Source organism: Arctopsyche grandis, chromosome 8 (assembly GCF_051622035.1).
Source record: "Arctopsyche grandis isolate Sample6627 chromosome 8, ASM5162203v2, whole genome shotgun sequence".
NCBI classification, from domain to species: domain Eukaryota; kingdom Metazoa; phylum Arthropoda; class Insecta; order Trichoptera; family Hydropsychidae; genus Arctopsyche; species Arctopsyche grandis.
The window spans coordinates 25701130-25727298 of NC_135362.1; the positions used below are offsets into that span (position 1 = coordinate 25701130).

Consider the following 26169-nt stretch of genomic DNA (forward strand, 5'->3'; position numbering starts at 1 on the left):
GAGGTAGACCCAAAAAATACATACAAACATAATCATAAAAAACAATAACTTTATAATAATAGCAGACTAAGTAAAAATATCAAAAAATAAAATACAAAGTAGGGAATGTCTAACACCTATAGCCAGCATCAATTTGTAAGAACCAGCCACAAATACAAAACATCCCCGCGAGACCCAAGTGGAAGAGAAGATCAAAATTTCACTCATAAATGACATTTAATTAAGAAAATAATGAATGAGCGCAGACCACCAGACAAATAGGTTAAAATAATCTGTGATAACCTACGTGGAAAACATCGCAATCAGGCTAAGCAGCAATGATTTCGTTGAGAAGTTGGATAGCATAAGACGAAAATTTTATATTTTTAACACAATTTTTCATTGTGAGATTTGAAATGTTTCTGAAAGTTAGATTGGCTAGCAAAAGATTTGAAACAAATATCGCATTTGTACGGCTTTTCTCCGGAATGTGATCTTTTATGTATCGCTATGTAAGATTTCATAGCAAATGATTTAAAACAAATGTCACATTTGAATGGCTTTTCTCCAGTATGAGTTCTTTGGTGTTTTATAAGGTGCTGTTTTTGAGCAAATGACTTTGGGCAAATGTTACATTTGTGCGGTTTTACATCAAGATGATATAACTTATGTGAAACAAGGTCAGATTTCCTAGCAAATGATTTAAAGCAAATATCACATTTATGCAGCTTTTCTGCAGTATGAGACTTTACATGTCTCACAAAGTTATCTCTTTGAGCAAAATCTTTTGAACATAAATCACATTTAAAAGGCCTTTCCTCACTATGAGATCTTTCATGCTTTATAAGCTGAGGTTTTTGAGTATATGATTTTAAACATATATTACATTTGTACGGCTTTTCCCCAGTATGCGAACGTTCATGTGTCGTTAGGTCATATTTATGGGAAAAAGATTTTGAACAAATCTCACATTTATAAGGTTTTTCTTGAACGTGAACTTGTAATTCATGTTTGAAAAGTTGATATTTCCGTAAGAAAGATTTTTTGCAAATATTACATCTATGCAGCTTTTCTTTAGTATGAGACTCCATATGTCTCACAATGCTACCTTTATGACTAAATGAGTTTGAGCAGATATCACATTTATAAAGTTTATCGCCAGTATGAGATCTTTCATGCGTGATAAGCTGAGATTTGGTAGCAAATGATTTTAAACAAATATCACATTTATACGACATATTTTCAGTATGAGTTAATTTATGATCCAAAAGGTAATATTTTTGAGTAAATGATTTCGAACAAATATCACATTTGTACTGCTTTTCTTCAAAATGATGATCTTTTTTATGGGTGAAAAGGCTATAGTTTAAAGCGAATGATTTAAAACAAATATCACATTTGTATGGCTTTTCCCCATTATGAGATCTTTCATGGATCACATGCCAAGATTTTGAACAATGTTCATTTTCGAATTGTATTACATTTTCTTGGTGCAGTTGTAATATAGATTCGCCATTAGATGCATGTTCGAAATACATTCCTTGGCTTGATTCAAGATTCGAGAGACATTTTTCGTAATTGGAAGTGTTCGGTAATATGAATTCAATATTGTCATTATGTTTCATTTCGAAATCGCTTCTAGTTGCTTGTCCTCCGCACATCTATAAAATTAAAACAATGTTGTATGATTTTAAATCGTAAAATATTTTGTGCTGTATTTTTTTTTCTGAGAACTCACATTTTCAATAGAACACAAGTTTTGCTTAGATTCAATTCGTTCGTAGGAACTCGATTCCTGCTTATATAAATTATCATTGACAGGATAATTACAACTGGTTGTTGGCAATTCATATTCTGTCTTAATCTGCAACTGAAAAATAATGAGACAAATCAATTACAAAGCAAGAGGTGTTGTTTTTGTACAAATATAATATTATATGGCTTTCCATTAGTATGAAAAGGCTATACAGTATAGGTACTCTCGATTACGCTGGAGAGGAAGATCACGGATAATTGAAAAACACAGATAATCCGAATCATCAAATTTTAACTTGGTTTCGAATGTATGTAATATCATATTTACAACACAAATTTTTGTTTCATAATTTTAATACTCATTATTTATTAAGAAAAACTCATAGTTAAGCAGATAAGTGGTCGTTAGTAGTTATGTAGTACTGGTGTTGTACCGTTTTATGACTAATGTAACCACTGGTACCTTCTTCACTTGTAGTGTCACTCTCATTTTCTTCTTTTTGAGAAAAAAAAGAAACGGTATCTGCATCATCCATGCGTTTAAAATCCGGATCACTTAAATCGTGATTGAGCCACTCCTCGATATTTTCAAAACATTTTTAATTTTCCATTAATCCACATATTTCAGATATATCACATGCTTCATTCTCTTCAGAATCCACTAAATGTGTTTCCATGTCAGGAAGAATCTTTCTCCACGATCGAACAAGTGTTACTGGCTCTACTTTTGACCAAGATTTTATTCCGTGTATAGCATCCAATATCGTCATTTTTTTCCAGAAATTGATCAGGTTGTCATCTTGCTCAACAAGAGTTTTCAGAAGACTAAAGACGTTTCATTGATGAATGATGATGTCACATTAGGGTGCAAAAGTTTTGTTACAATAAGTCCATCGTTTGTTTTCAATATGCTTTCGTTTGGATGAGAAGCAGCATTATCTAATAACAATACTACTTTCTATATCAATCCCTTATTTTTTTTTAAATATTGCACCTCTGGAACCCATTTCTTTTTGAACCGATCTTCAAAAATCTCCCTGTCCATACATGCTCCTTTCTGACTATAATAATCGACGGGAAGATTTTCATTTCTGTTCCATTAAAAGATCGAGGTTTCTTTGCTTTCTCAATCGTCAAAAGTTTCATTTCACAATTCCTGATGCGTTTCCGCAACACATGACGGTTATCCTTTCTTTGGACGATTTATATCCAGGAGTGAATTTTTCTCTCATTGAAGCCAGCGTTTTTGCAAGCACTTCCAGTACAAGCCTGAATTATATATTTGATCAGGTTGCAATTTTTCCCTTTGCAAATATTCTCGAAACTCGATGCAGAATTTATCAGCAATTGAAAATAATTAAAAATACGTACATATGTTACGAAAAAATCTGCTCTGAATACACGCACTTGTTACTTCTTCACTGATCAAAAGCGATTGAAAGAATTAACGCAATAGTACAAAAGACATTTTGAAAGGGAACGAAAAACATTTCTGTGTGACATAATTTGTTTCAAATAACACGAGTGTTTACGGTCGCAATCAATCGGTGCGTCTCATAATCATAGTAGTAAAAAATTAAATTAATTAATATTTTTCAAGCACGGATAATCCGCAAACCGGATAAACCACGCCCGGATAATCGAGAGTATACTGTACAAATAAATTTAATCAGATGTCGTATGTGATTGGTATTTTCACTACAATGAGATACAATGGTTCGCAAGTCTACGTTTTGTAACAAATAATTAAGAACAATGTTCATATTCGAATTGTATTACATTTTCTTGGAGTAGTTGTGGCGTAGACTGGCTGTTCAATGTATGTTCGAATTTAACTTCATGACTTGATTGAGCATCTGAGAGACAATTTTTATAAATGGAAGTTGTCGGTAATATAGATTCAATATTGTCATTATTTTTCATTTTGAAATCGTTCCAAGTACTTTGTGCTCCGGACATCTGTAAAATTAATACAATGTTGTATAATTTTAAATGTGTATAATATATTGTCTTTTTTTTTTATTGAACTCACATTTTCGATAGAACAAAAGTTTTGCTTAAATTCAAACCGTTCGAAGGAACTCGATTCCTGTTTATATAAATTATCATTTACCGGATAATTACAATCGGATGCTGGCAATTCATATTCTGTCCTAACCTGCAAACAAAAGGGTAGCAATGACACTAATTAATGACAAAACAAAATGTGGTGTTTCCGTACAAGTATCACATTTATACGTTTTTCCCTTAGTATGAAAAAGTTATTTTTTTTTGGTGTACTCACATTTTCAATAGAACACAAGTTTTGCTCAGATTCAATCCATCCGACGGCACTCGATTCCTGTTTATATGCATTATCATTGACAGGATAATTACAACCAGTTGCTGGCAATTCATATTCTGTCTTAATCTGTAACTGACAAATGAGACAAATCAATGACAAAGCAAAAGGTGGTGTTTTTGTACAAATATCATATTGTATGGCTTAAAAAGGTAGTAATGAGACTTATAAATGACAAAGCAAAATATGATGTTTTTGTACATATGTATATCAAATTTTTACGTTTTTCCGTTTGTATTAAAATTTTTATAGTATTGTTAAAGTTATTTTTAGAGTATAGTATTGTTAGTGTTTTTTTATTCTCAAACTCACATTGTCAATTGAAGATAAGTTTTGCTTAGATTCATTCCATTCTAAGATACTCGATTCCTGTTTATATACATTATCATTGACAGGATAATTGCAATCGGTTGCCGGCAATTCATATTCTGTCTTAACCTGCGACTGAAAAAGTAGCAACGAGACTAATTAATGACAAAGCAAAATGTGGTGGTTCTGATTAAATATCACATTTGTATGGCTTTCAGACAATATGAAATTTTTGATGTGTGAAAAGTCTTTAGTTTAAGGCAAATGACATTAACCAGACATTTGTATGACATTTTCACCAGAATGCGAACTTTTGTGATTTTGAATAATGTTTTATATTCGAATATTGTATTACATTTTCTTGGTGCAGTTGTAATGTAGACTCGCTGTCCGACGTATGTTCGAATTTAATTTCATGGCTTAATTCAGAATCCGAGAGATATTTCTTATAAATGGAATCTGTTGTTAATGAAGTTTCAATGTCGTGAATATTTTCCATTTTGAAATCAATTGATGGAACATTACCTCTGCACGTCTGTAAAATAAAAAGAATGTTGAATAATTTTAAATGTGTATAATGTTTTTAGTGTTTTTTTACTGGTAAATTCACATTTTTAAAGGAACAGACGTCTTGCTTTGATTCACTCCATTCAAAGGCACTCAATGTATTATTTTGTTCATGTATATCATCATTGACAGGAGAATTACAACCAGTAGCTAGTGGATTAGCACCTGGACATATCGGTGTTGACATTTCATCTTCTTTCTTAACCTGCAATTGAAAAAGTAGCAATGAAACAGACCAATGACATAGAAATGGTTTAAAAGAAAGTGAAAGCTTAACCGACCCGCAGCTGACAGCAGGAAGGAATCCGTTGAACCAGTGGAAGAGGATTGTCATGGAAGCCAGTGGAAGAAGACTCGACTGGAGCAGGGAAAAGGCAAAGTCTGCCCTCCATCTCGAAAACAAGAAACAACATTAACGCGCTGCTTAAAATGTCATCTCCTCCTGCCAGCCTCCATCAGGGTTGCCAGCTGGGAAGAAAAGAGAATTTGTTTTAATGATTTATTATCACGATTTTTCATAGGGCATGCTACTAGAGATGCGCTGACGGGAAAAAACCCGGGTTTAGTCCCTGGGAACTTTGAGCGACGGATATTTTGGGAAAATTGAAAAAAAAATGTATATCAATCAGATTTTCAAATCGACAAATTTTTAGATACTCGCATTGAGTCAATGTCGAAATTAATTAAATTAAAAACGTTTTCATGTAGTACTGTAAATATCCGGTTTGTGTTTGAGTCGGATGCTTTACGTGAATAACCTATTAGTTATTATCGCTTGTTCGAAATACGCGGTTTGCAAGTGGCAAACGTCTGGGACTCACTTAACTTACGAAAGCAGGATACAACAGGAACAAGAGGAACAGGCTTTTCCTCCCGTATTAATATGCGTGCGCAGAATGCGGAAGGAAAAGCCTGTTCCTCTTGTTCCTGTTGTATCCTGCTCGCGCAAATTAAGTGAGTATGTACCGTTTACCATGCAACTTTTTTTTTTTTTTTTTCGACTTAAGAGCTTTCGATTTTCGATCTTTGCCTTCCGATATTTGTGTTTTCTTTAATTTAACATTCTGTCTCGTCACGTAGACCCATCTGGGACTACGACAGTTTCGGAATTCGGAATCTCGGATATAAAGAGTTTTCATATAAGAGAATAAATTATTTTCAATATCATTTGGTTTCATTCATATTTTCATCCCATTAGAAAATGGTATGACCAAAATCAATAGTTTGGGATCACTTTAAAAGAATTCAGCAAGAATCTGGAACAAGTTAGAAGTTTGCAGCTGTATTTACAGTCCCGCGCCAGGAAATTAGAGCGCCCGATTGAACAGTGTGTACGTCCATTTGTGACGGTCATAAATAACTCAGCATGGGACTTTTTGGGCAAAATTTTTTTTTGTAAGCTCATCCTTAAAGGCAACTCTATTCACTGACAAAAAATAGCAGTACATTATCCTTCAAAAATAAGATGTTAGAAGTAATTTTACTTGTGAATTACGTTTGGTGTTGACGTGGGTTCTCGCGAAGATTAATAATTATTTCGTCAAAAACAGTGATTTTTTTCTTTTATTGCATCTTTATCATATTTTTAAGGTAAGTTGGTATTTAATATATGGGGACTGGTTTAGTTGTGAAGGTGTTCTTCACCACTAGTCACCATGTGTTTATAGACAGGTTCGTCTGTGTTCAAAGTTGGAAATACTGCTGTATGTTTGGATACAGTCTTTTATTTGGTATACAAGTGTATAAATATGTTGTAGTTTCGGAATTCAGCTAAGTGTCGTTGTCTCTGGATCCGTCTAGGTTGAGAAGTTTCTGGATTCAGCTAAGTGTTGTTTGTTGTCTGACTGTTGAGTGTTGTCGTGGGGGTTGCTGAAGTTTGACTGAATTTATCTGGGTTGGACTTCGTTTTATATGCGTTTGGGAGTGCACGTGTGACTTGTTGACAGGAAGTACCATCTTGCGACTGTGTGATGACTAGAGGTAGGATAGTCACAGAGCTATCCATTGTTCCATTGTTGTAAATCCTTTGTAAAAAAGGTTCGGCAAACCTTTAACAATGCATTTACAACCTTTGAACAATACGCGGCACCTTCTGGGTCCGGTGACTAGTGATGACGAACACGTACAAGTGTTTACGTTCTTAGAGTGATCGTGTTGGGTGTTGACGCTTATTTATTTATTTGTTTTAATATGTTAATTTCCGCTTGTGTGACGGGATTCCTACAAATATCTCAAAATTTTATATTTTAAATTGCTTGTGAAAATTTTATTGGTTTTTTTAGATGGGTCGAATTCAGATCTTTTTAAAGAAAAAATTGCACGTATTAACACTTTAATAAAAACGGGAGGGTTTTCCCAACGGAAAATCGGAACAATGGAGGGTGTAAGCAGGACGACTGTTGGACGAATAGAACAACGTGTGAAACCGAACCCTAAACAAATATTGAAATTTTGACGGAACATTTGGTTATTTTAAATTAAATAAAAAATGGTTCGGTGATTATTGTCAGTAGCTATTCGATAAATTCGACCTCAACTTTTACCATTTAATGAAACTATCATATATTATATTTAGATCTGTCTATCATACAAAAAATATCAGTATGTAAGCCAAAGGTTCCAATTTTTTTTATGTTTTGTGTTAGTAATAGACTTTTTACTTTATTTATGTTTTTGTGTAATTTGGGTTAAAGTAAAGGAAGCGGTGGAGTAGGTCTAATAAAAGATTGTAAATCTTGTACTCTTCCATGCTTTTAATGAATTAAATTTCGGAAATACGTTTCTAGTGGTAGGTATAAAAGCTTAAGTTCGCAAAGTTGTTCGGCAAACAGTCTAATAGACGTTACAAAGTAATGCATATTATATTTCAAATTATGGAACAATTGTTATTATTCGTATATTTGAAATAAGACAAGTATGAATATGAAGACCCGAAAATGAAGTGATAAGAACAGCACATGCATCTTTTTTCAATTGGTTGAAATGCACGATAATTTAAATCAATGTTCAATAAATATGTGAATACCTATACGTACATACATACATATACAGAATAGCAGAACCCATGAAGGTGGTTTGTGAACTTTGGTCTATTAACTGTTCATAAGAAATATTTCTTTGCAGAACTCAGTTGAGAAACCCTGAATACGTAGGATTTGAAAACATAATTTTAGGGAAAAAAATCGAAAACCAAAGATTCTCCCATTTTTTATCATGGCAAAGCCCATATTGACGATTTGCGAACCTTAGTTTAGAAATCGTGCATACGCAAGATTTTGGATAGCTAAAAGGCAAAAAGTAAAAAACTATTTGAAAAAAAGTTTCATTGAGAAGTTTTTATATATTAACCCTTTTTTGCAGTGTGAGATTTGAAATGTTTCTGAAAGTTAGATTGGTCAGCAAAAGATTTTAAACAGATATCGCATTTGTACGGCTTTTCTCCGGAGTGTGATCTTTTATGTGTCGCCATGTAACATTTCATAGCAAATGATTTAAAACAAATGTCACATTTGTATGGCTTTTCTCCAGTATGAGTTCTTTTGTGTCTTATAAGCTGCTGTTTTTGAACAAATGACATTGAACAAATGGTACATTTCTGCGGTTTTACATCAAGATGATATAGCTTATGTGAAACGAGGTCAGATTTCCTAGCATATGATCTCAAGCAAATATCACATTTATGCAGCTTTTCTGCAGTATGAGACTTTACATGTCTCACAAAGTTAGCTCTTTGAGTGAAATCTTTTGAACATATATCACATTTAAAAATCCTTTCGCTACCATGAGATCTTTCATGCCTTGTAAGCTGATATTTTTGAGTATATGATTTTAAACAAATATTACATTTGTACGGCCTCTCCCCAGTATGTGAAATTTGATGTGTCGTAAGGATATGTTTATGGGAAAATGATTTGGAACAAATGTGACATTTGTAAGGTTTTACTTGAACGTGAACTCGTAATTCATGATTGAAAAGTTGATGTTGTCGGAAGAAAGATTTTTTGCATATATTACATTTATGCAGCTTTTTTGCAGTATGAGACTCAATATGTCTCACAATGCTAGCTTTTTGACTAAATGAGTTTGCACAGATATCACATTTATAAAGTTTTTCGCCAGTATGAGATACTTCATGCGTGATAAGCTGAGATTTGGTAGTAAATGATTTTAAACAAATGTCACATTTGTACAACGTATTTCTAGTATGAGTTAATTTATGATACGCAAGGGATTTTTTTTTTAAATAAGCTTTTGAACAAATATCACATTTGTAAAGCTTTCCTTCAGGATGGAGTTTTTTATGGGCTGAAAGGGTATATTTCAAAGAGAATGATTTAAAACAAATATCACATTTGTATAGCTTTTCCCCGGTATGAGATATTTCATTGATCACATGCCAAGATTTTGAACAATGTTCATTTTCGAATTGCATTACATTTTCTTGGTGCAGTTGTAATGTAGACTCGCCATTCGATGCATGTTCCAAAAGAATTTCATAGCTCGATTCAGAATTCGAGACACATTTTTTATAATTGGAAGTTGTCGGTAATATGGATTCAATATTGTCATTATTTTTCATTTTGCAATCGCTTCTAGTTACTTGTCCTTCGCACATCTATAAAACAAAAACAAGGTTATATAATATTAAATGTGTATAATATTATTTTTTTTTAGTGAACTCACTTTTTCAATAAAACAAAAGTTTTGCTTAGATTCAATCTGTTCCAAGGAACTCGATTCCGGTTTAGATAAATTATCATTGACAGGATAATTGCAATCGGTTGCCAGCAATTCATATTCTGTCCTAACCTGCAACCAAAAAAGTAGCAATGAGACTAATAAATGAAAAAGCAAAATGTGGTGTTTTTGTACAAATATCAAATTTGTACGTTTTTCCGTTTAAAAATTGGAAGTGTGAAAATGTTAGTTTTTTTTTATTGATGAACTCACATTTTCAATAGACCACAACTTTTGCTTAGATTCAATCCGTTCGAAGGAACTCGATTCCTGTTTATATAAATCATCATTTACCGGATAATTACAATCTGATGCTGGCAATTCATATTCTATCTTTACCTGCAAACAAAATACATAGTTAAAATAAAAATACAATGTACATAGTAACAATAACGATTCGAGCTCAGAATCTATCACTGATCATGTTTTCATGATCTAGAAAAAATGTGTCTGTGTATTTTTTTTTTCGTGAACTCACATTTTCAATTGAAGACAAGTTTTGCTTAGATTCATTCCATTCTAAGGTACTCGGTTCCTGTTTATATAAATTATCATTGACAGGATAATAACAACCTGTTGCTGGCAATTCATGCTCTGTTTTAACCTGCAACTGAAAAAGTAGCAACGAGACTAATTATCACATTTGTACGGCTTTCAGACAGTATGCAATTTTTTAGGTGTGAAAAGGCTTTAGTTAGACTTAAACCAGACATTTGTATGACATTTTCACTAGAATGAGATCTTTTGCCACACAATGTTATTATTCGAATATTGTATTACATTTTCTTGGTGCAGTTGTAATGTAGACTCGCTGTCCGACGTATGTTCGAATTTAATTTCATGGCTTAATTCAGAATCTGAGAGATATTTCTTATTATTAATGGAATCTGTCGGTAACGAAGTTTCAATGTCGTGAATATTTTCCATTTTGTAATCACTTGATGGAATATTTTCCATTTTGTAATCACTTGTCGGTAACGATGATTCAATGTCATGAGTATCTTCCTTTTTGAAATCACTTGATGTAGCTTTACCTCCGCACGTCTGTAAAATAAAAAGAATGCTGTATAATTTTAAATGTGTGCAATATTTTTAGTTTTTTTAGTGGTAAATTCACATTTTTAATGGAACAGATGTTTTGTTTTGATTCACTCCATTCGAAGGCACTCGATTTATTATTTTGTTCATGTATATCGTCATTGACAGGAGAATTACAACCAGTTGCCTGTGGATTATCACCTGGACATATTGTAGCTGACAGTTCATCTTCTTTCTTAACCTGCGATTGAAAAAGTAGTAATGAGACTGAATATTGACATAGAAATGGTTTAAAAGAAAGTGAAAGCTTAACCGACCCGCAGCTGACAGCAGGTAGGAATCCGTTGAACCAGTGGAAGAGGATTGTCATGGAAGCCAGTGGAAGAAGACTCGGCTGGAGCAGGGCAAAGGCAAAGTCTGTCCTCCATCTCGAAAACAAGAAACAACAATAAGGCGCCGCTCAAAGTGTCACCTCCACCTGTCAGCCTCCATCAGGGTTGCCAGCTGGGAAAAAAAGAGAACTTGTTTAATTGATTTAATGGGTCGGTTCGGTGATTACTAGTCAAATGTGAACCGGTCGGTTCGGTGATAACTAGAGGTAGGATAGCCAAGCTCATTGTTCCGTTGTTGTAAATTCTTTGTAAAAAAGGCTCGGCAAACCTTTAACAATGCATTTACAACATTTGAACAATACGCGGCACACTCTGGGTCCGGGCCTTAGTGATAACTAGTCGAACGTGAACAGGTCACAGGATAATCGGTCACACGTGATCACCCGTGACACTAAAACTGGTCACGAGAAAACTCGTCACACCCGAAAATTAGTCACAAAAAAACCTGGTCACACCCAAAAATTCGACCAATTTTTAATTTTTGTGTACAATTTTTTAATTTTTACTACCCATATCTTTACCCTACTCCTTTCCTTTTGGGCATGCTTGGGTATAATTCCCTTGAACTGGCCGTGTCTAGTGTGGCCAGTAAAAAAATACATAGGCCAGCTTTCGTGGGTCGTAAGGCCATGAAAGCCGACCATACGACAATTAATCGGAACAGTGATTCTGTTCTTGTATCAAGTATTCCACCAGTTTGTAGACCGATGGATGACAATATTTCCCTGTATGTTGAAATGAACGGTGCCAGTGAAATGTATGCTTCCAGCGAATTATTTGTTCGAGGTAGATTATCTACATATATACCGACTTAGAACATTCCAAATATTTATAGCATATCTTGGAATTGCGCGTTGGCTTCTTCTTAATCTGCCAATGTAAGTATCTTCCCAGTAATCTATCAACGGGGTCATCAGAAGTGGACAGTTGTCGATCAAATCTTCAAATGCAGTGAGAACATCAGCTACAGGAACGAAAATTAGGACCAGCAACATTTTTACATGCCTACAGAAATTTACCTCTCAATAATAAGTCAGTATCAGAAAGCATTTGGAGTGCAGAATAAACCCCTTTCTACAATACTACTGCGTCTTTCTCTCCGATCCTGGAAACCCCTCTTCACGTCCACGCAACAAAACTTAATTTAAAAAAATTGTAAAATTAAAAATATTTTGAATTTTGTTGAATACATCTGACTTGAATTACAGGTGAGTACTTTTAGTTATTTATTTTTTTATATTTGGAAACATCCATATGTTAATGTATTCTATATATTTTCAAAATAAAAATTAAACTAATAGTGTCTTAATTTATTTTATTTTATTAGATTTTGTATGATTTAGAAAAGGTACACATCGTTAAAAAATACATTTCTACGTTCCAAAGTATAATTTAAAGGCGGTAGCGATAAGTCATGTTTTTCACTGTTCGCTAGCATATTCTTGTCGATCGATGAATCAATGCGAGAGAAAGAGACAGCTATATTTTCGTAAGCTATTGTTTTCGTCGCTTTTGGCGTGTGGCTATTGAGTCATGCAGTCGCCTGTTGGCCTTACCTATGTGCGTTTGCGTGTTGATGCTTATCGTTATTTTTTAATAAAAATATAGTCAAAACCATGCTATAGGACTAAAACTTTTTTTATGTTGATGTATAAAATGATAAATAAGATTTATATTGAACCCATTCGTATTAAGAAAAGCTGTATTTTGATTAAAAAATACTGGGGTCTTACTCGACTCCGGTTCGGGACACTCATTCGATCTCGATGCTCCGTCCTTCAAAGGTTAAGTAAGAATATCGAAAAATAAAATACGAATTAGGGAATGTCTTGCACCTACATATTCCTGCATATGCAAGAATCAGCCGCAAGGCTTCCCTGCGAGGCTCAAATGGAAAAGAGAAGATCAAAATTTCATTCATACATCACATTCGGTTATGAATACAATGATGAGCGCAAGCTATCAAACAAATAGGTTAACATAATCTCTGATAACCTACGATCGCTGAGGTGGAAAATATCACTATCAGGCTCAGCAGCAATGGTTTCATTGAGAAGTTGGATAGCATAAGACGAAGATTTTATATATTAACACATTTTTTCAGGGTGAGATTTGATATGTTTCTGAAAATTAGATTGTTCAGCAAAAGATTTTAAACAGATATCGCATTTGTACGGCTTTTCTCCGGAATGTGATCTTTTATGTATCGCTATGTAAGATTTCATAGCAAATGATTTAAAACAAATGTCACATTTGTATGGCTTTTCTCCAGTATGAGTTCTTTTGTGGTTTATAAGGTGCTGTTTTTGAGCAAATGACATTGAACAAATGGTACATTTGTGCGGTTTTACAACGAGATGATATAACTTATGTGAAACAAGGTCAGATTTCCTAGCAAATAATTTAAAACAAATATCACATTTATGCAGTTTTTCTGCAGTGTGAGACTTTACATGTCGCACAAAGTTAGCTCTTTGAATAAAATCTTTTGAACATACATCACATTTAAAAGGCCTTTCGCTACTATGAGTTCTTTCATGCGTTGTAAGCAGATATTTTCGAGTATATGATTTTAAACAAATATTACATTTGTAGGGCTTTTCCCCAGTATGCGAACGTTCATGTATCGTAAGGTCATATTTAACGACAAATAATTTTGAACAAATCTCACATTTGTAAGGTTTTACTTGAACGTGAACTTGTAATTCATGTTTGAAAAGTTGATATTTTCGTAAGAAAGATTTTTTGCAAATATTACATTTATGCAGCTTTTCTTTAGCATGAGACACCATATGGCTCACAATGCCAGCTTTTTGACTAAATGAGTTTGAACAGATATCACATTTGTAAAGCTTTTCGCCAGTATGACATCTTTCATGGGTGATAAGCTGAGAATTGTGAGCAAATGATTTGAAACAAATATCACATTTGTACGACGTATTTCCAGTATGAATTATTTTATGATATGCAAGGTATTGTTTTCGAGCAAACGATTTTGAACAAACATCACATTTGTATGGCTTTTCTTCGTCATCATGATCTTTTACATGGGTGAAAAGGCTATAGTTTAAAGCGAATGATTTAAAACAAATATTACATTTATACGGCTTTTCCCCAGTATGAGATCTTTCATGGATCACATGCCAAGTTTTTGAAGTATATTCATTTTCGAATTGCATTACGTTTTCTTGGGGCAGTTGCAATGTAGACTCGCCATTCGATGCATGTTCGAAATAAATTTCAGGGCTCGATTCAGAATTCGAGAGACATTTTTTATAATTGGAAGTTGTCGGTAATATGGATTCAATATTGTCATTATTTTTCATTTCGGAATCGCTTCTAGTTACTTGTCCTCCGCACATCTATAAAATAAAAACAATTTTGTATGATTTTAAATCTGTATATATATATTTTTTTTTTAGTGAACTCACTTTTTCAATAGAACAAAAGTTTTGCTTAGATTCAATCCGTCCGTAGGAAGTCGATTCCTGTTTATATAAATTATCATTGACAGGATAATTGCAATCGGTTGCCAACAATTCATATTCCGATCTAACCTGCAACCAAAAAGGTAGAAATGAGACTAATAAATGACAAAGCAAAATGTGGTGTTTTTGTACAAATATTAAATTTGCACTTTTTTCTTTTAGTATTAAAATTTTTGTGTGAAAAAGCTAATGTTTTTTTTTTGGAGAACTCACATTTTCAATAGAACACAAGTTTTGCTCAGATTTAATCCGTTCGAAGGAACTAGTTTCCTGTTTATATAAATCATCATTTATCGGATCATCACAATCGGATGCTGGCAATTCATATTCTGTCTTTACCTGCAAACAAAAAGGTAGCAATGACACTAATTAATGACAAAACAAAAGGTGGTGTTTTCGTACAAGTATCACATTTGTACGTTTTCCCTTAGTATGAAAAAGTTAGTGATTTTTTTTTTGGTGAACTCACATTTTCAATAGAACACAAGTTTTGTTTAGATTCAATCCGTTTGTAGGAAGTCAATTCCTGTTTATATAAATTATCATTGACAGGATAATTGCAATCGGTTGCCAACAATTCATATTCTGATCTAACCTGCAACCAAAAAGATAGAAATGAGACTAATAAATGACAAAACTTTGCACGTTTTTCTGTTAGTAATAAAATTATTTGTGAAAAAGTTTTTTTTTTTTGTAAACTCACATTTTCAATAGAACACAAGTTTTGCAAATGATTTTGAACAATGTTCATATTCGAATATTGTATTACATTTTCTTGGTGCAGTTTTAATGTAGACTCGCTGTCCGATGTATGTTCGAATTTAATTTCATGGTTTAATTCAGAATCTGAGAGATATTTCTTATTAATGGAATCTGTCGGTAGCGATGATTCAATGTCATGAGTATCTTCCTTTTTGAAATCACTTGATGTAACTTTACCTCCGCACGTCTGTAAAATAAAAAGAATGTTATATAATTTTAAATGTGAGTAATGTTTTGTTTTTACTGGTAAATTCACATCTTTAATGTGACAGATGTTTTGTTTTGATTCACTCCATTCGAATGCACTCGATTTATCATTATGCATATAATCATTGACAGGAGAATTACAACCAGTTGCTGGTGGATTAGCACCTGGACATATTGTAGCTGACAGTTCATCTTCTTTCTTAATCTGCGATTGAAAAAGTAGTAATGAGACTGAATATTGACATAGAAATGGTTTAAAATAAAGTGAAAGCTTAACCGACCCGCAGCTGACAGCAGGAAGGAATCCGTTGAACCAGTGGAAGAGGATTGTCATGGAAGCCAGTGGAAGAAGACTCGGCTGGAGCAGGGCAAAGGCAAAGTCTGCCCTCCATCCCGATAACAAGAAACAATTTATGTGTCAAAGTGTCATCTCCACCTGCCAGTCTCCATCAGGGTTGCCAGCTGGGAAGAAAAGAGAACTTGTTTAAATGATTTAACCACTTGCTGCCACGGTTCGGTGATTACTAGTCAAATGTGAACCGGTCACAGGACAAACGGTCACTCTAGATCGGTCACACGTGATCAACCGTCACGAGAAAACTGGTCACACCCTAAAATCGGTCACGAGAAAACTGGTTGACCGATTTACGAAAACTGATCGTTTACGCGTGGCACACGACCCCATTCTCAAACGAACGACGTCCTGGCGCTGACCCCACGTTATAAGACACGTGCCTCGAAAACAGGTCAACACGTGTCTTGAAGAAGGAGACAAAGCATCTGCACACGGCACGCTTCAAGCCAGAACGTATATAAAGCGACGCACCAGCTCCCAACACCAGAGTGAACCTCTGGAGTTCAACCAGCTCACTTCTCCGAAGCTCAACCTCTTCGTACATACAATAATCATTGTAACAATTGAACAAAAATAAACGATCCTCTTCCAAGCTCAACTGAGTTTCCATAGGTTGGGAAACGGTTGAAACCTTTAACCCGCCCTATAATGTACATTCAGAATCTATAAATAACACACATATTTTGATATTCAGTGTATCGACTGAAAATCCTTTTGAAATTTTACGTTAATACTCGAAATTTTCATCGCTATGTTTTCGCCCTAACTGATCACGTGCAATTACATATATTCCTTATTATCTGACATACGATAGTATTAGCTAAAAAATATGGTATTACTCCTTTATGCCGTCCGGTACGTGAAATATACTGAACGTTATTGGAATTCCCATGACCTCCAGTAGTCTATATAAGCCTGCCTCGAGGAACTCTACTGCCTGTGTCAAAAATATTTTTGCTAACTCCCCCTCTCCACCATTTATAATCTATTTTAAACTATCAAATAGCATTTATTCACTTCGAGGAAAAGGATATTATAAAATTAAATACATTATTGTCATTTATTAAACGAGTGATAAAAACAGTATTAGTAAAAAAAAAAAATATTTTGAATAAAAACACCAATATTTTCTTTTACTATCGCCATCTATGTATAAAATTAATGACTACCAACTGTCACCGAGATTAAAAATCTTCGGACCTGAAATGCTTCTTATACGATATTTTATCTCTATCGTAATGGCGGAGACTCCATTTACTTATATTGATGACCAAAATGAGCAATATGGCAAAGAATGAAAATGATCGGATAAGAGGTAAACTTTTTCCTGAATTGTAATCGTAAGTGAAACGTAAAGGAGGTATGCAATAAAAAATTGAGTGGCGTTCAAATATTGAAAGCTTCGAACTAACTTTATATACTTAGAAGCTTTAAGTATACATATATGTATATAAATAAGCTTTCAAAACATAACATTATTTCCCTGAAACTTAAGTAACTGACTGCTTACAAGAGATAATCCACTAATAATGAAGATACTGACGGTAATACAAGAGTAGATAGTTTGCTTTCTAGAAATTGATCTCATGTTTTTAAACCTGCTAGCAAATGATCAACTATATTTATGGTTCTTAAGCTTTTCGAAGTGGCGGTGCACTTTTGACCATGAGAAAAAATGGCGGTGCACCAGGATTAAACAGTCATAAAAAAATATGCAGACACAATTTTTATTACAAATTAAATAAATTACATTAGAGTTAAAGAAAAGATATATACATTTACATATAAATTAAACGAGGGTTTTATTCTTTTTACACATTTTTTCGGTGTGAGATTTGATATGTCTCAGAAGGTTAGATTGAGCACAATAAGATTTCAAGCAAATATCGCATTTGTACGGCTTTTCTCCGGAATGTGTTCGTTTATGCTCCGCAATGTAAGATTTTATGGCGAATGATTTAAAACAAATGTCACATTTGTATGGCTTTTCTCCAGTATGAGTTCTTTTGTGGTTTATAAGGTGATGTTTTTGAACAAATGACTTTGGACAAATGTTACACTTGTGCGGTTTTGCATTAAGATGATACAACTTATGTAAATCAAGCTCAGATTTCCTGACATATGATTTCCAACAAATATTACATTTATGCCGCTTTTTTGCATTATGATACTTTACATGTCTCAAAAAGTAAGCTTTTAGAGCAAATGATTTTGAGCATAAATCACATTTGAAAGGCTTTTCCTCACTATGAGATCTTTCATGCTTTGTTAGCTGAGATTTTTGATTAAATGATTTTAAACAAATATCACATTTGTACTGCTTCTCTTCAATACGGTGATCTTTTTTATGGATGAAAAGGCTATAGCTTAAAGCGAATGATTTAAAACAAATATCACATTTGTATGGCTTTTCCCCGGTATGTTCATTTTCGAATTGTATTACTTTTTCTTGGTAAAGTTGCAATGTAGACTCGCCATTCGATGTATGTTCGAAATGCATTTCATAGCTCGATTCAGAATTTGAGACACATTTTTTATAATTGGAAGTTGTCGGTAATATGGATTCAATATTGTCATTACTGTTCATTTTAAAATCGCTTCTAGTTACTTGTCCTCCGCACATCTATAAAATTATAAAAAAATAATGTAGATTTTAAATCTGTATAATATTTTGTGCTTTTTCTTTATTTTTGGTGAACTCACGTTTTCAATAGAATACAAGTTTTGCTTAGATTCAATCCGTTCGAAGGAACTCGATTTCCGTTTATGTAAATTATCATTTACAGGATAATTTAAATCGGTTACCGGCAATTCATATTCTGTCTTAACCTGTAACCAAAAAGGTTGCAATGAGACTAAAAAATGACAAAGCAAAAGGTGTGTTTTTGTACAAATATCACATTTGTACGCTTTTTCGCTAATATTTTAACTTTTTGTGTGAAAAAGCTAGTGTTTTTTTATTTGTGAGCTCACATTTTCAATAGAAAACAAGTTTTGCTTAGATTCAATCCATCCGACGGCACTCGATTCCTGTTTATATGAATTGTCAATGACAGGATAATTACAATTGGTTGCTGACAATTTATATTCTGTCTTAATCTGCAACTGACAAATGAGACAAATCAATGACAAAGCAAAAGGTGGTGTTTTTGTACAAATATCATATTGTATGGCTTTCCACTAGTATGAAAATATTCATGTGTGAAAAGGCTAAAGCAAATGACATTAAACATAGATCGCGTGTGATTGGTATTTTCACTACAATGAGATCGTTAATGGTTTGCAGGCCTACTTTTTGTAGCAAATGATTTCGAACAATGTTCATATTCGAAATGTATTACATTTTCTTTTTTATTTTAACCTATAATTTTAAATGGGTATAGTATTTTTTTATTGTCAAACTCACATTTTCAATTGAAGATAAGTTTGGCTGAGATTCATTCCATTCTAATATACTCGATTCCTGTTTATATAAATCATCATTGACTGAATAATTACAATCGGTTGACGGCAATTCATATTCTGTCTTAACCTGCAACTGAAAAAGTAGCAACGAGACTTTTTAATGACAAAGCAAAAGGTGGTGGTTCCGATTAAATATCACATTTGTACGGCTTTCCAACAATATGAAATTTTTGAGGTGTAATAAGTATTAAGTTTAAAGCAAATGACAATTGCATGACATTTTCACCACAATGAGATCTTTTATGATTTAGAACAATGCTCTTATTCGAATATTGTATTACATTTTCTTGGTGCAGTTGTAATGTAGACTCGCTGTCGGATGTACATTCGAATTTAATTTCATGGCTTAATTCAGAATCTGAGAGATATTTCTTATAAATGGAATCTGTCGGTAACGAAGTTTCAATGTCGTGAGTATCTTCCTTTTTGAAATCACTTGATGTAACTTTACCTCCGCACGTCTGTAAAATAAAAAGAATGTTGTATAATTTTAGTTGGGTGCAATATTTTTAGTTTTTTAGTGGTAAATTCACATTTTTAATGGAACAGATGTTTTGTTTTGATTCACTCCATTCGAAGGCACTCGATTTATTATTTTGTTCATGTATATCGTCATTGACAGGAGAATTACAACCAGTTGCCTGTGGATTGGCACCTGGACATATCGTAGCTGACAGCTCATCTTCTTTCTTAACCTGCGATTGAAAAGTAGCAATGAGACTGAATATAATGACATATAAATGGTTTAAAAGAAACTGAAATCTAAAAAAAAACTGAAACCTGAAACTGAACCCGTGGAAAAGGATTGCCATTGATGGCGATGGAGGACTCGACTGGAGCAGGACAAGGGCAAAGTCTTTCCTCCATCTCGAAAACAAGAAACAATAACACTATGCTCAAAGTGTCATCTCCACTACATACTCCATCAGGGTTGCCATCTGGGAAGAAAGAAAACTTGTTATAATGATTTAATATCGCGGTTTTCCATACTTTTTCAACAACAGAACCCTAAAAATTAATTAAAACTTCGAAAAAACACATACATTTTTTTGAGCATTCATCATATAAAACAGACAAATCTTTAAACCTTTTTGGGCACGTAAAAAAACTTTCGAGCATTTTCAGCTAAAAAGGGGAGGGGGACTTAATTTTAATTTTAGTATTTTAAGTTACATTAAGATACTTAATTATAAGAATCGCGCCGCGAGCCTCCAAAGTGAGGTCGCAGCAATTAGTCGATGTGCTGGTTTTTGCGTCGAACCAAAGAAGACTCACAGTTGGCTCGTGGACAATGTTTGAAGCGGCAACTCCCCTGCGAGCTTACAACGCTTTTCAAATCGGGTTATTTGCACAATGGCGGATTGGAAATCTCAGAACGAATACTGTGGAAACGGGGGTTTAATGCCATCTGCTCGTGTTGATGAAGCCATCGCGTCCTCATCTACCGTGTGCTATTATATCCACTCGGCAACAGTTACAGTTCATGGACTGTAACAATTCTTTAATGCATAAAAAGTGGTTCACTATTGTCAATTACCACTTTTTTTTTGCTATCCTACTATCTTGGACAATGGAGAGGTCTATTTTTATTTTATGGCGGCATCTCGGCCGCCGATCTCTGCTCATGAGTACCAGGCGTACCTGGCATGGAGATTTTCAACATTTTATTTAAATATTTTTTCATTATATTCACATTTCACAAAGCTTATTAGACCTAAAAGTAAAGATTTATAATGTCGGTGATTAAATTTTTTTTATTTTCCGCAATTAAAAATTAAAAAAAAACTTAATAAACGGATTATATTATAATAATATCCTAGAACACAAATTTCTTTCTTATTGTTTAAATGTAGACATGTGAATAAACTGTTATTATTATTATGTTACCTCTATCCCATCTATTGGCGCATTCTTAGGCACCAATTCTAATTGGAATACATCACGTGGTGGTTCACGCCACGTGGGTTTCCGTTCTGTCGAGGTGACTTCCTGAAACCTTCTCCATAGGGGGGGGGGGGGGAGGAGTAGGAAGTATTTAGACTGACCTGGAGGAAGTATGTATGTGGACTGCGTGTTGTAGGAAGTTCTACACCGTCATGTAATCTCGTCAAATCACGGCCAGCAGTACGAGCTGACCGGAGAGGAGCTGGAGGTCACGATAGGCAGCTCTCGACGACAATGGGCTGTGGTGACGTCCCTTCTCTATGGAGACGACTTCTTATTATTTGTCCAACAAGATGGCGGAAAATTCTGTTCGACTATTGGGGATGCGGCACTCTACCTGGTACAGGTAGAACCGATCTTAACTGTGTCCGAAGAGAGTCTCATCTGGTCTCTAGAATGGCGCGCCCGAAAACTGAAGGGTGGGGAGGGGGGAATTTGTACATCATATCGACTATTGAAGTCACGGATCATCATCATAATTATCCGTCATCCGGAAGTGGCAGTTAACTCTTGTTCGATTTTTCTTCCACTATTTTTTTCGTCCCCTTAAACATGTGTTCTCTTCATAAACATATTCAAGTATAATTCTTGTATCAATGTGATGAAAATAATAAAAATCACTAAAGTTAATAAACCGGAAGTGGGATTATTTTCTTCTCAGAAAAGTAAAAAATGTTGTGACTACACGATATTTTCCACACCCCTGAACGTATGAAGCTGAAATTTTATATTTGTATTTTTTATGTACTAACTTAGAATTGATAAGGTGTTGGTCAGAATTTGTAAACCGGAAGTGGTCTTTTTTTTTTTTAAATATTTCATTATTTTTATTATACACAACTTTTGTCTTGTGTAATTTTCTCTATATTTGCGCTCAGATTGTATCGAAAATGCTCTCATAACCGGTATGTGTGAACTTGTACGTATTTTTAATTCACGAATTTTGTTTTGTGTCCTTATATTCCTAAAAATTTGAGGAAAAAAGGACACAAACAGTGGCGGATCCAGAAAATTTGCAGGGTGGGGGCCATTTCTATTTTTTTTCAAAAATAAAATTATTAATTTATTTTTGAAAATAATTAAATAAATGAATAATTAATAATTAATGTATTATTAATTATTCATTTATTGTCATGTAAGGTTATTCATTTTTGAAGCAATATTTCAACTAAATATAAAAATACAAATACATAAAAAACATACATACTATAATTACTTATATAAAAACAACATTAAATAAAATCTAAAAAATTAGAAGAAATATTGATACACACATACAGTCCCTGCTCATCGCACACTCGTTACTCGAAGCTATCTTTACATACCTCCTTTGCATTTCACATGGTTTTCGTGTTAGTGGTAATTTTGTTTACCTGCTCCCGTTATGAATGACATTTTGGGTTCATTTTTTTTGTAAACAATGCGGAGTATCCTATTGTTTTTATCTGATTGTAATTTTTGAATGCTTTTTATTATTACGAAATTATGCTCACAATACATCTTATATCTATATTAATAGCTACTGATCTACTGATCATTTTCTATTTTAAAATTTTAATTTAATTTTGTTAGTAATCATAGTAGTATATTATTCTAATATTAATTTTATGGGGGATGAACGAATGAGACGACTGGCATGTTGAATGCACGTGTTTTATTTATGACAGCTGAAAGCAGAGTGAGTAGCCGCTCTCCGAACCCAGCCGAGTTGGTCCCCACTCGCAGGAAGGTAACCAAACTCGACCATGTCATATAGCGAGCCGCCACAATGTACAGTAGGTCTGGGCAAACTTTTTGGATGAAGGGCCACATTAGAAATTAAAAATGAGCGGCGGGCCGCAAGTAAAATAATATTTTTAGATATACATTATTCATTATTTTTAGATATACACATAACATCCTCGAAAACCGATGAAAGTCGCTCTATTAATCGACTAAATAATAATTAAAAAACACAAATTGCAGCTGAATTGATTACAGTTATACAGGAAAAAAATAAATACGTAGGTTTATTCTCGCTCCAATGTTTGTTGTTAGTTGGGTATGTTTTTGAGAACAATAAACTGACCATTTAAGACTCAATTGTGATGACGAAAATATCTCCCTACAATAGAAAGTTATAAAAAAAACTCTCGAATGTTAGACAATACTTTAAACACGTTTTGTATACATTTTCCTTTTTTAATGTTAACTGTATACTTTATTTAAGTTCAGTTATTTTTTTAGTCAAATGAATGGTAAAAAAATGAAGCAGATGATTATAATGAAAAAATTAAGGTCATGGCTGAAGAAATAGAGAGTATTAAATTGATCACCAAAAATACAATGTCGAAAGTCAGTTTTTACGAGCCCAGCTCAAATATGCAAATTCGAAAATATGGCTGCCATATCTACAGATAGAAACTCACATGAATATGATCAATATGCTCTAATAAGTTACGAAATGAGTTTGATAGAAGATTTTACAAAAATAGAGGATATAATATTATTCATGTCATTCCCATTCAATGATGAAATACAAATAGAAGAAATATCAAACAAATTAAAATAATTTTTGGATGTAGACCAAATACTAGTTGAGGATGAAATACTTCAATTAAAATGCGAAATATTTTTGAAATTAAAACCTCTCAAAATAGTTATTGGAATTTACTGTGAAGAAAAATATCCATGTTTGTGGAGTTGTGTGGCATATTTAAGAATTTTTTCGATTCTACTTACCTCTGCGAAGAAACTTTTTCTACCATGAATGCAATATAGGTATACATATTAATAAAAATTAAATGAAACAATAAATTCATTAAAAAAATTAATTTATTAATGAAAAATACATAAAACAAGAAAATGAAAAATACAATTAAACAAAGAAAATGAAAGACACCAAAACCAAGAAAATAACTATACATCAAAACATAAAAATTAAAAATGCAATAAAACGAAAAAAAAAAAATTAAATACACACAAACACCAAGAAAATGAAAACCATTTATAAATAGCCACAGATTTGGATGGTTTCTATTTCCACCGAAACTGTGGTAAATGGCTCTCCAATTCGGAAATTGCCTGTAGCAAATCTCTTTCTGGAACATACGCTAGTGATGTTACCATCTTGGCATTTAAGTGGCAAATTGCACATCTGAATTATACAGGTGCAAAAGGTTGCACGAAGATAAATGTTTTCTTAGATTTTGCACAAGATGAAAGAAACAACCATTTATATGGGCTTGAGGATACACAATCCGTAAAGCCTGGTGAATTCCGATTTCATAGTCTACATATATGTTATCGGGACTAAGGGCTGGCCTCATTTCACGTAACATATGAAATAGTTTAATGTAAGTCGCCATGGTTTTGTTCGGTAATAAACAATACAATATAGGGAAACCATGGCCTCCATCATTTTTCGCCAAAATTACGAATATCTGCGCAAAGGCTGGAGGAGAAAGCAAAAATGTGCCATCCATGAAGAGTTCCTTCATGGTTTGGCTCCATGATATGTGACTCTCACGGCCAAAAATCAAAATGCGTAATGGATCGAGTTGTTCTGATCCAGAATCAGCCAGCAAAAACCGCTCAAATTCTGATGGACTGAATTCATATTTTGCATATGAATCGGGGATTAAAATTGTTTCCCTAGAATCTGTACTCATTGGGGAAATTTGAATTTTTAGCCCTTTGTATGCTATGCTTCTTGTTATGCTTTGTAAGTATGCTTCTTCGCATAGAATCATGATTCGGTAGTTAACCGCAGAAGGAATATTTTCAAGAACAAGCGTTCTTATTTGGAGTGGGTTATATATTGTTGCATTAGGTAATTTTTTGGCTGCTGTATTAACTTGGAGTGCGATTACTTTAGCCGCATTCCTAGAACTGCAGCATGTATGTTGACCTTTTTCCGAGATCAATGACCCATCTCTGATCAGCGTCCATGTCCAAGTCTTCCTCTGCATCCATGGTTTTTATATTCACATCTCCAAAATTGAATGGAACCATCTCGACTGATTTTGTCTTTAACATATGTACATGTAACCATTTCATGCATATTTTGGGTTGTTCCTTTTGCTTAATATCATGGAATTATCCATTTCGAAAGAATAAAAACTAAAAATAAAAATAAGCTTCATGTTAATTAAAATGTCACGTAGACTTATCTAATATAAAAAATAGAAACATAATAATAAAAGAGCCATCAATCATCAAGAGCCGATTATGAACGTGGATTTAGTTTATCTATTTAGAATAACATAAAAAATACTAATTTTATAATTTGATCTAATGATCCACATAATTTCATGTGTGTAGAATAGCAGAAAAAATCCTAATTCTACAAGACAGTCAAATATTATATATTGAAGTATAGGGGTAATAAATTTTTCGAACATTTATTGATTTGCCATGCTCAGCCTTTTTCAACTTGCAACTTGAAAATTTATTGCAGCATCCCATATCCATAGATTACATAACTTTTAAACCTCATAAATCTAAAATCAAGTTTTTTCAGGGCAGGATAAAATTTTTTTTATTGATCATTCACTTCACCAACACAATCTTACATTATTGTATTAATAAAGAGGGCTATACACCCGAAACCTTAATTTTGTTACCGTTCCTTTCTTCGATATATATACTGAGTGAATGCGACAATATATATCAATATATATATTGAGTGAATGCGACAGTTGCGCTTCAACCAGATAAAACGTATTTTAAATTGACAAAATCGAGGTTTCGTATTCTATTTTCTCCTCCAAAACTGGACCAATTTTTAAAAAAATTTCATCATCGGTATGAGAAAGATACTTTCTGTGCATCTATCGGCGTATTTTTTTA

At 33.5% G+C, this 26169-nt stretch overlaps 4 protein-coding genes across 14 annotated transcripts in view; all 4 read right to left on the reverse strand.

Annotated features, from left to right (window-relative positions):
* The window catches only part of LOC143915157 (uncharacterized), a 510169-nt gene that overhangs the window by 405565 nt on the left and 78435 nt on the right, over positions 1–26169 (reverse strand). The window lies entirely within an intron of this gene.
* Positions 366–5414, reverse strand: LOC143915907 (uncharacterized). Its single transcript, XM_077436728.1, has 9 exons — positions 5233–5414; positions 4995–5156; positions 4740–4919; positions 4388–4519; positions 4019–4144; positions 3767–3892; positions 3514–3693; positions 1718–1849; positions 366–1640 (listed from the first exon to the last, which is right to left on the reverse strand). Exons 1-9 carry the CDS (start codon positions 5362–5364, stop codon positions 366–368), a joined length of 2445 nt encoding a protein of 814 aa, XP_077292854.1. The 5' UTR covers positions 5365–5414.
* LOC143915141 (uncharacterized) lies at positions 5951–20351 on the reverse strand. Of its 6 annotated transcripts, none has more exons than XM_077435594.1 (7): positions 11044–11233; positions 10806–10967; positions 10469–10732; positions 10167–10298; positions 9902–10027; positions 9635–9760; positions 5951–9566 (listed from the first exon to the last, which is right to left on the reverse strand). In XM_077435594.1, exons 1-7 carry the CDS (start codon positions 11152–11154, stop codon positions 8295–8297), a joined length of 2193 nt encoding a protein of 730 aa, XP_077291720.1. In that variant the 5' UTR covers positions 11155–11233; the 3' UTR covers positions 5951–8294. The 6 variants fall into 6 exon arrangements, with proteins under 6 accessions (XP_077291720.1, XP_077291721.1, XP_077291726.1 ...); XM_077435595.1 differs by lacking the exon at positions 11044–11233 and adding an exon at positions 20176–20296 and having other exon boundaries at positions 7145–9566; XM_077435600.1 differs by lacking the exons at positions 5951–9566; positions 9635–9760; positions 9902–10027; ... (2 more) ...; positions 10806–10967; positions 11044–11233 and adding exons at positions 17639–18553; positions 18634–18759; positions 18904–19029; ... (2 more) ...; positions 19929–20090; positions 20176–20331.
* LOC143915139 (uncharacterized) lies at positions 12361–17015 on the reverse strand. Of its 6 annotated transcripts, none has more exons than XM_077435590.1 (7): positions 15857–17015; positions 15613–15780; positions 15310–15555; positions 15076–15201; positions 14820–14945; positions 14550–14675; positions 12361–14480 (listed from the first exon to the last, which is right to left on the reverse strand). In XM_077435590.1, the coding sequence occupies exons 1-7, from the start codon at positions 15965–15967 to the stop codon at positions 13206–13208; spliced, it is 2178 nt and encodes a 725-aa protein (XP_077291716.1). In that variant the 5' UTR covers positions 15968–17015; the 3' UTR covers positions 12361–13205. The 6 variants fall into 6 exon arrangements, with proteins under 6 accessions (XP_077291716.1, XP_077291717.1, XP_077291715.1 ...); XM_077435591.1 differs by having other exon boundaries at positions 12367–14480; positions 15625–15780; XM_077435589.1 differs by having other exon boundaries at positions 12367–14480; positions 15625–17015.

Bases quoted from the DNA above. Each gene is read 5' to 3' on its own strand.
- LOC143915139 (XM_077435588.1), bottom strand. From the start codon at position 15,909: ATGACAATCCTCTTCCACTGGTTCAACGGATTCCTTCCTGCTGTCAGC. The intron at 14,946-15,075 runs GTGAGTTCACCA...TTTTGTTTGCAG, and splicing joins ACTTGTGTTCTATTGAAAAT to GTAAAGACAGAATATGAATT. The intron at 14,676-14,819 runs GTGAGTTCTCCA...TTTTGGTTGCAG, and splicing joins ACTTGTGTTCTATTGAAAAT to GTTAGATCGGAATATGAATT.
- LOC143915907 (XM_077436728.1), bottom strand. From the start codon at position 5,364: ATGTTGTTTCTTGTTTTCGAGATGGAGGGCAGACTTTGCCTTTTCCCT. The intron at 4,145-4,387 runs GTGAGTTTGAGA...TGTCAGTTACAG, and splicing joins ACTTATCTTCAATTGACAAT to ATTAAGACAGAATATGAATT. The intron at 1,850-3,513 runs GTAATACAATTC...ATTATTTTTCAG, and splicing joins CACAACTACTCCAAGAAAAT to TTGCAGATTAAGACAGAATA.
- LOC143915141 (XM_077435594.1), bottom strand. From the start codon at position 11,154: ATGGAGGACAGACTTTGCCTTTGCCCTGCTCCAGCCGAGTCTTCTTCC. The intron at 10,733-10,805 runs GTGAATTTACCA...TTTATTTTACAG, and splicing joins ACATCTGTTCCATTAAAAAT to ACGTGCGGAGGTAAAGCTAC. The intron at 10,028-10,166 runs GTGAGTTCACGA...TTTTGTTTGCAG, and splicing joins ACTTGTCTTCAATTGAAAAT to GTAAAGATAGAATATGAATT.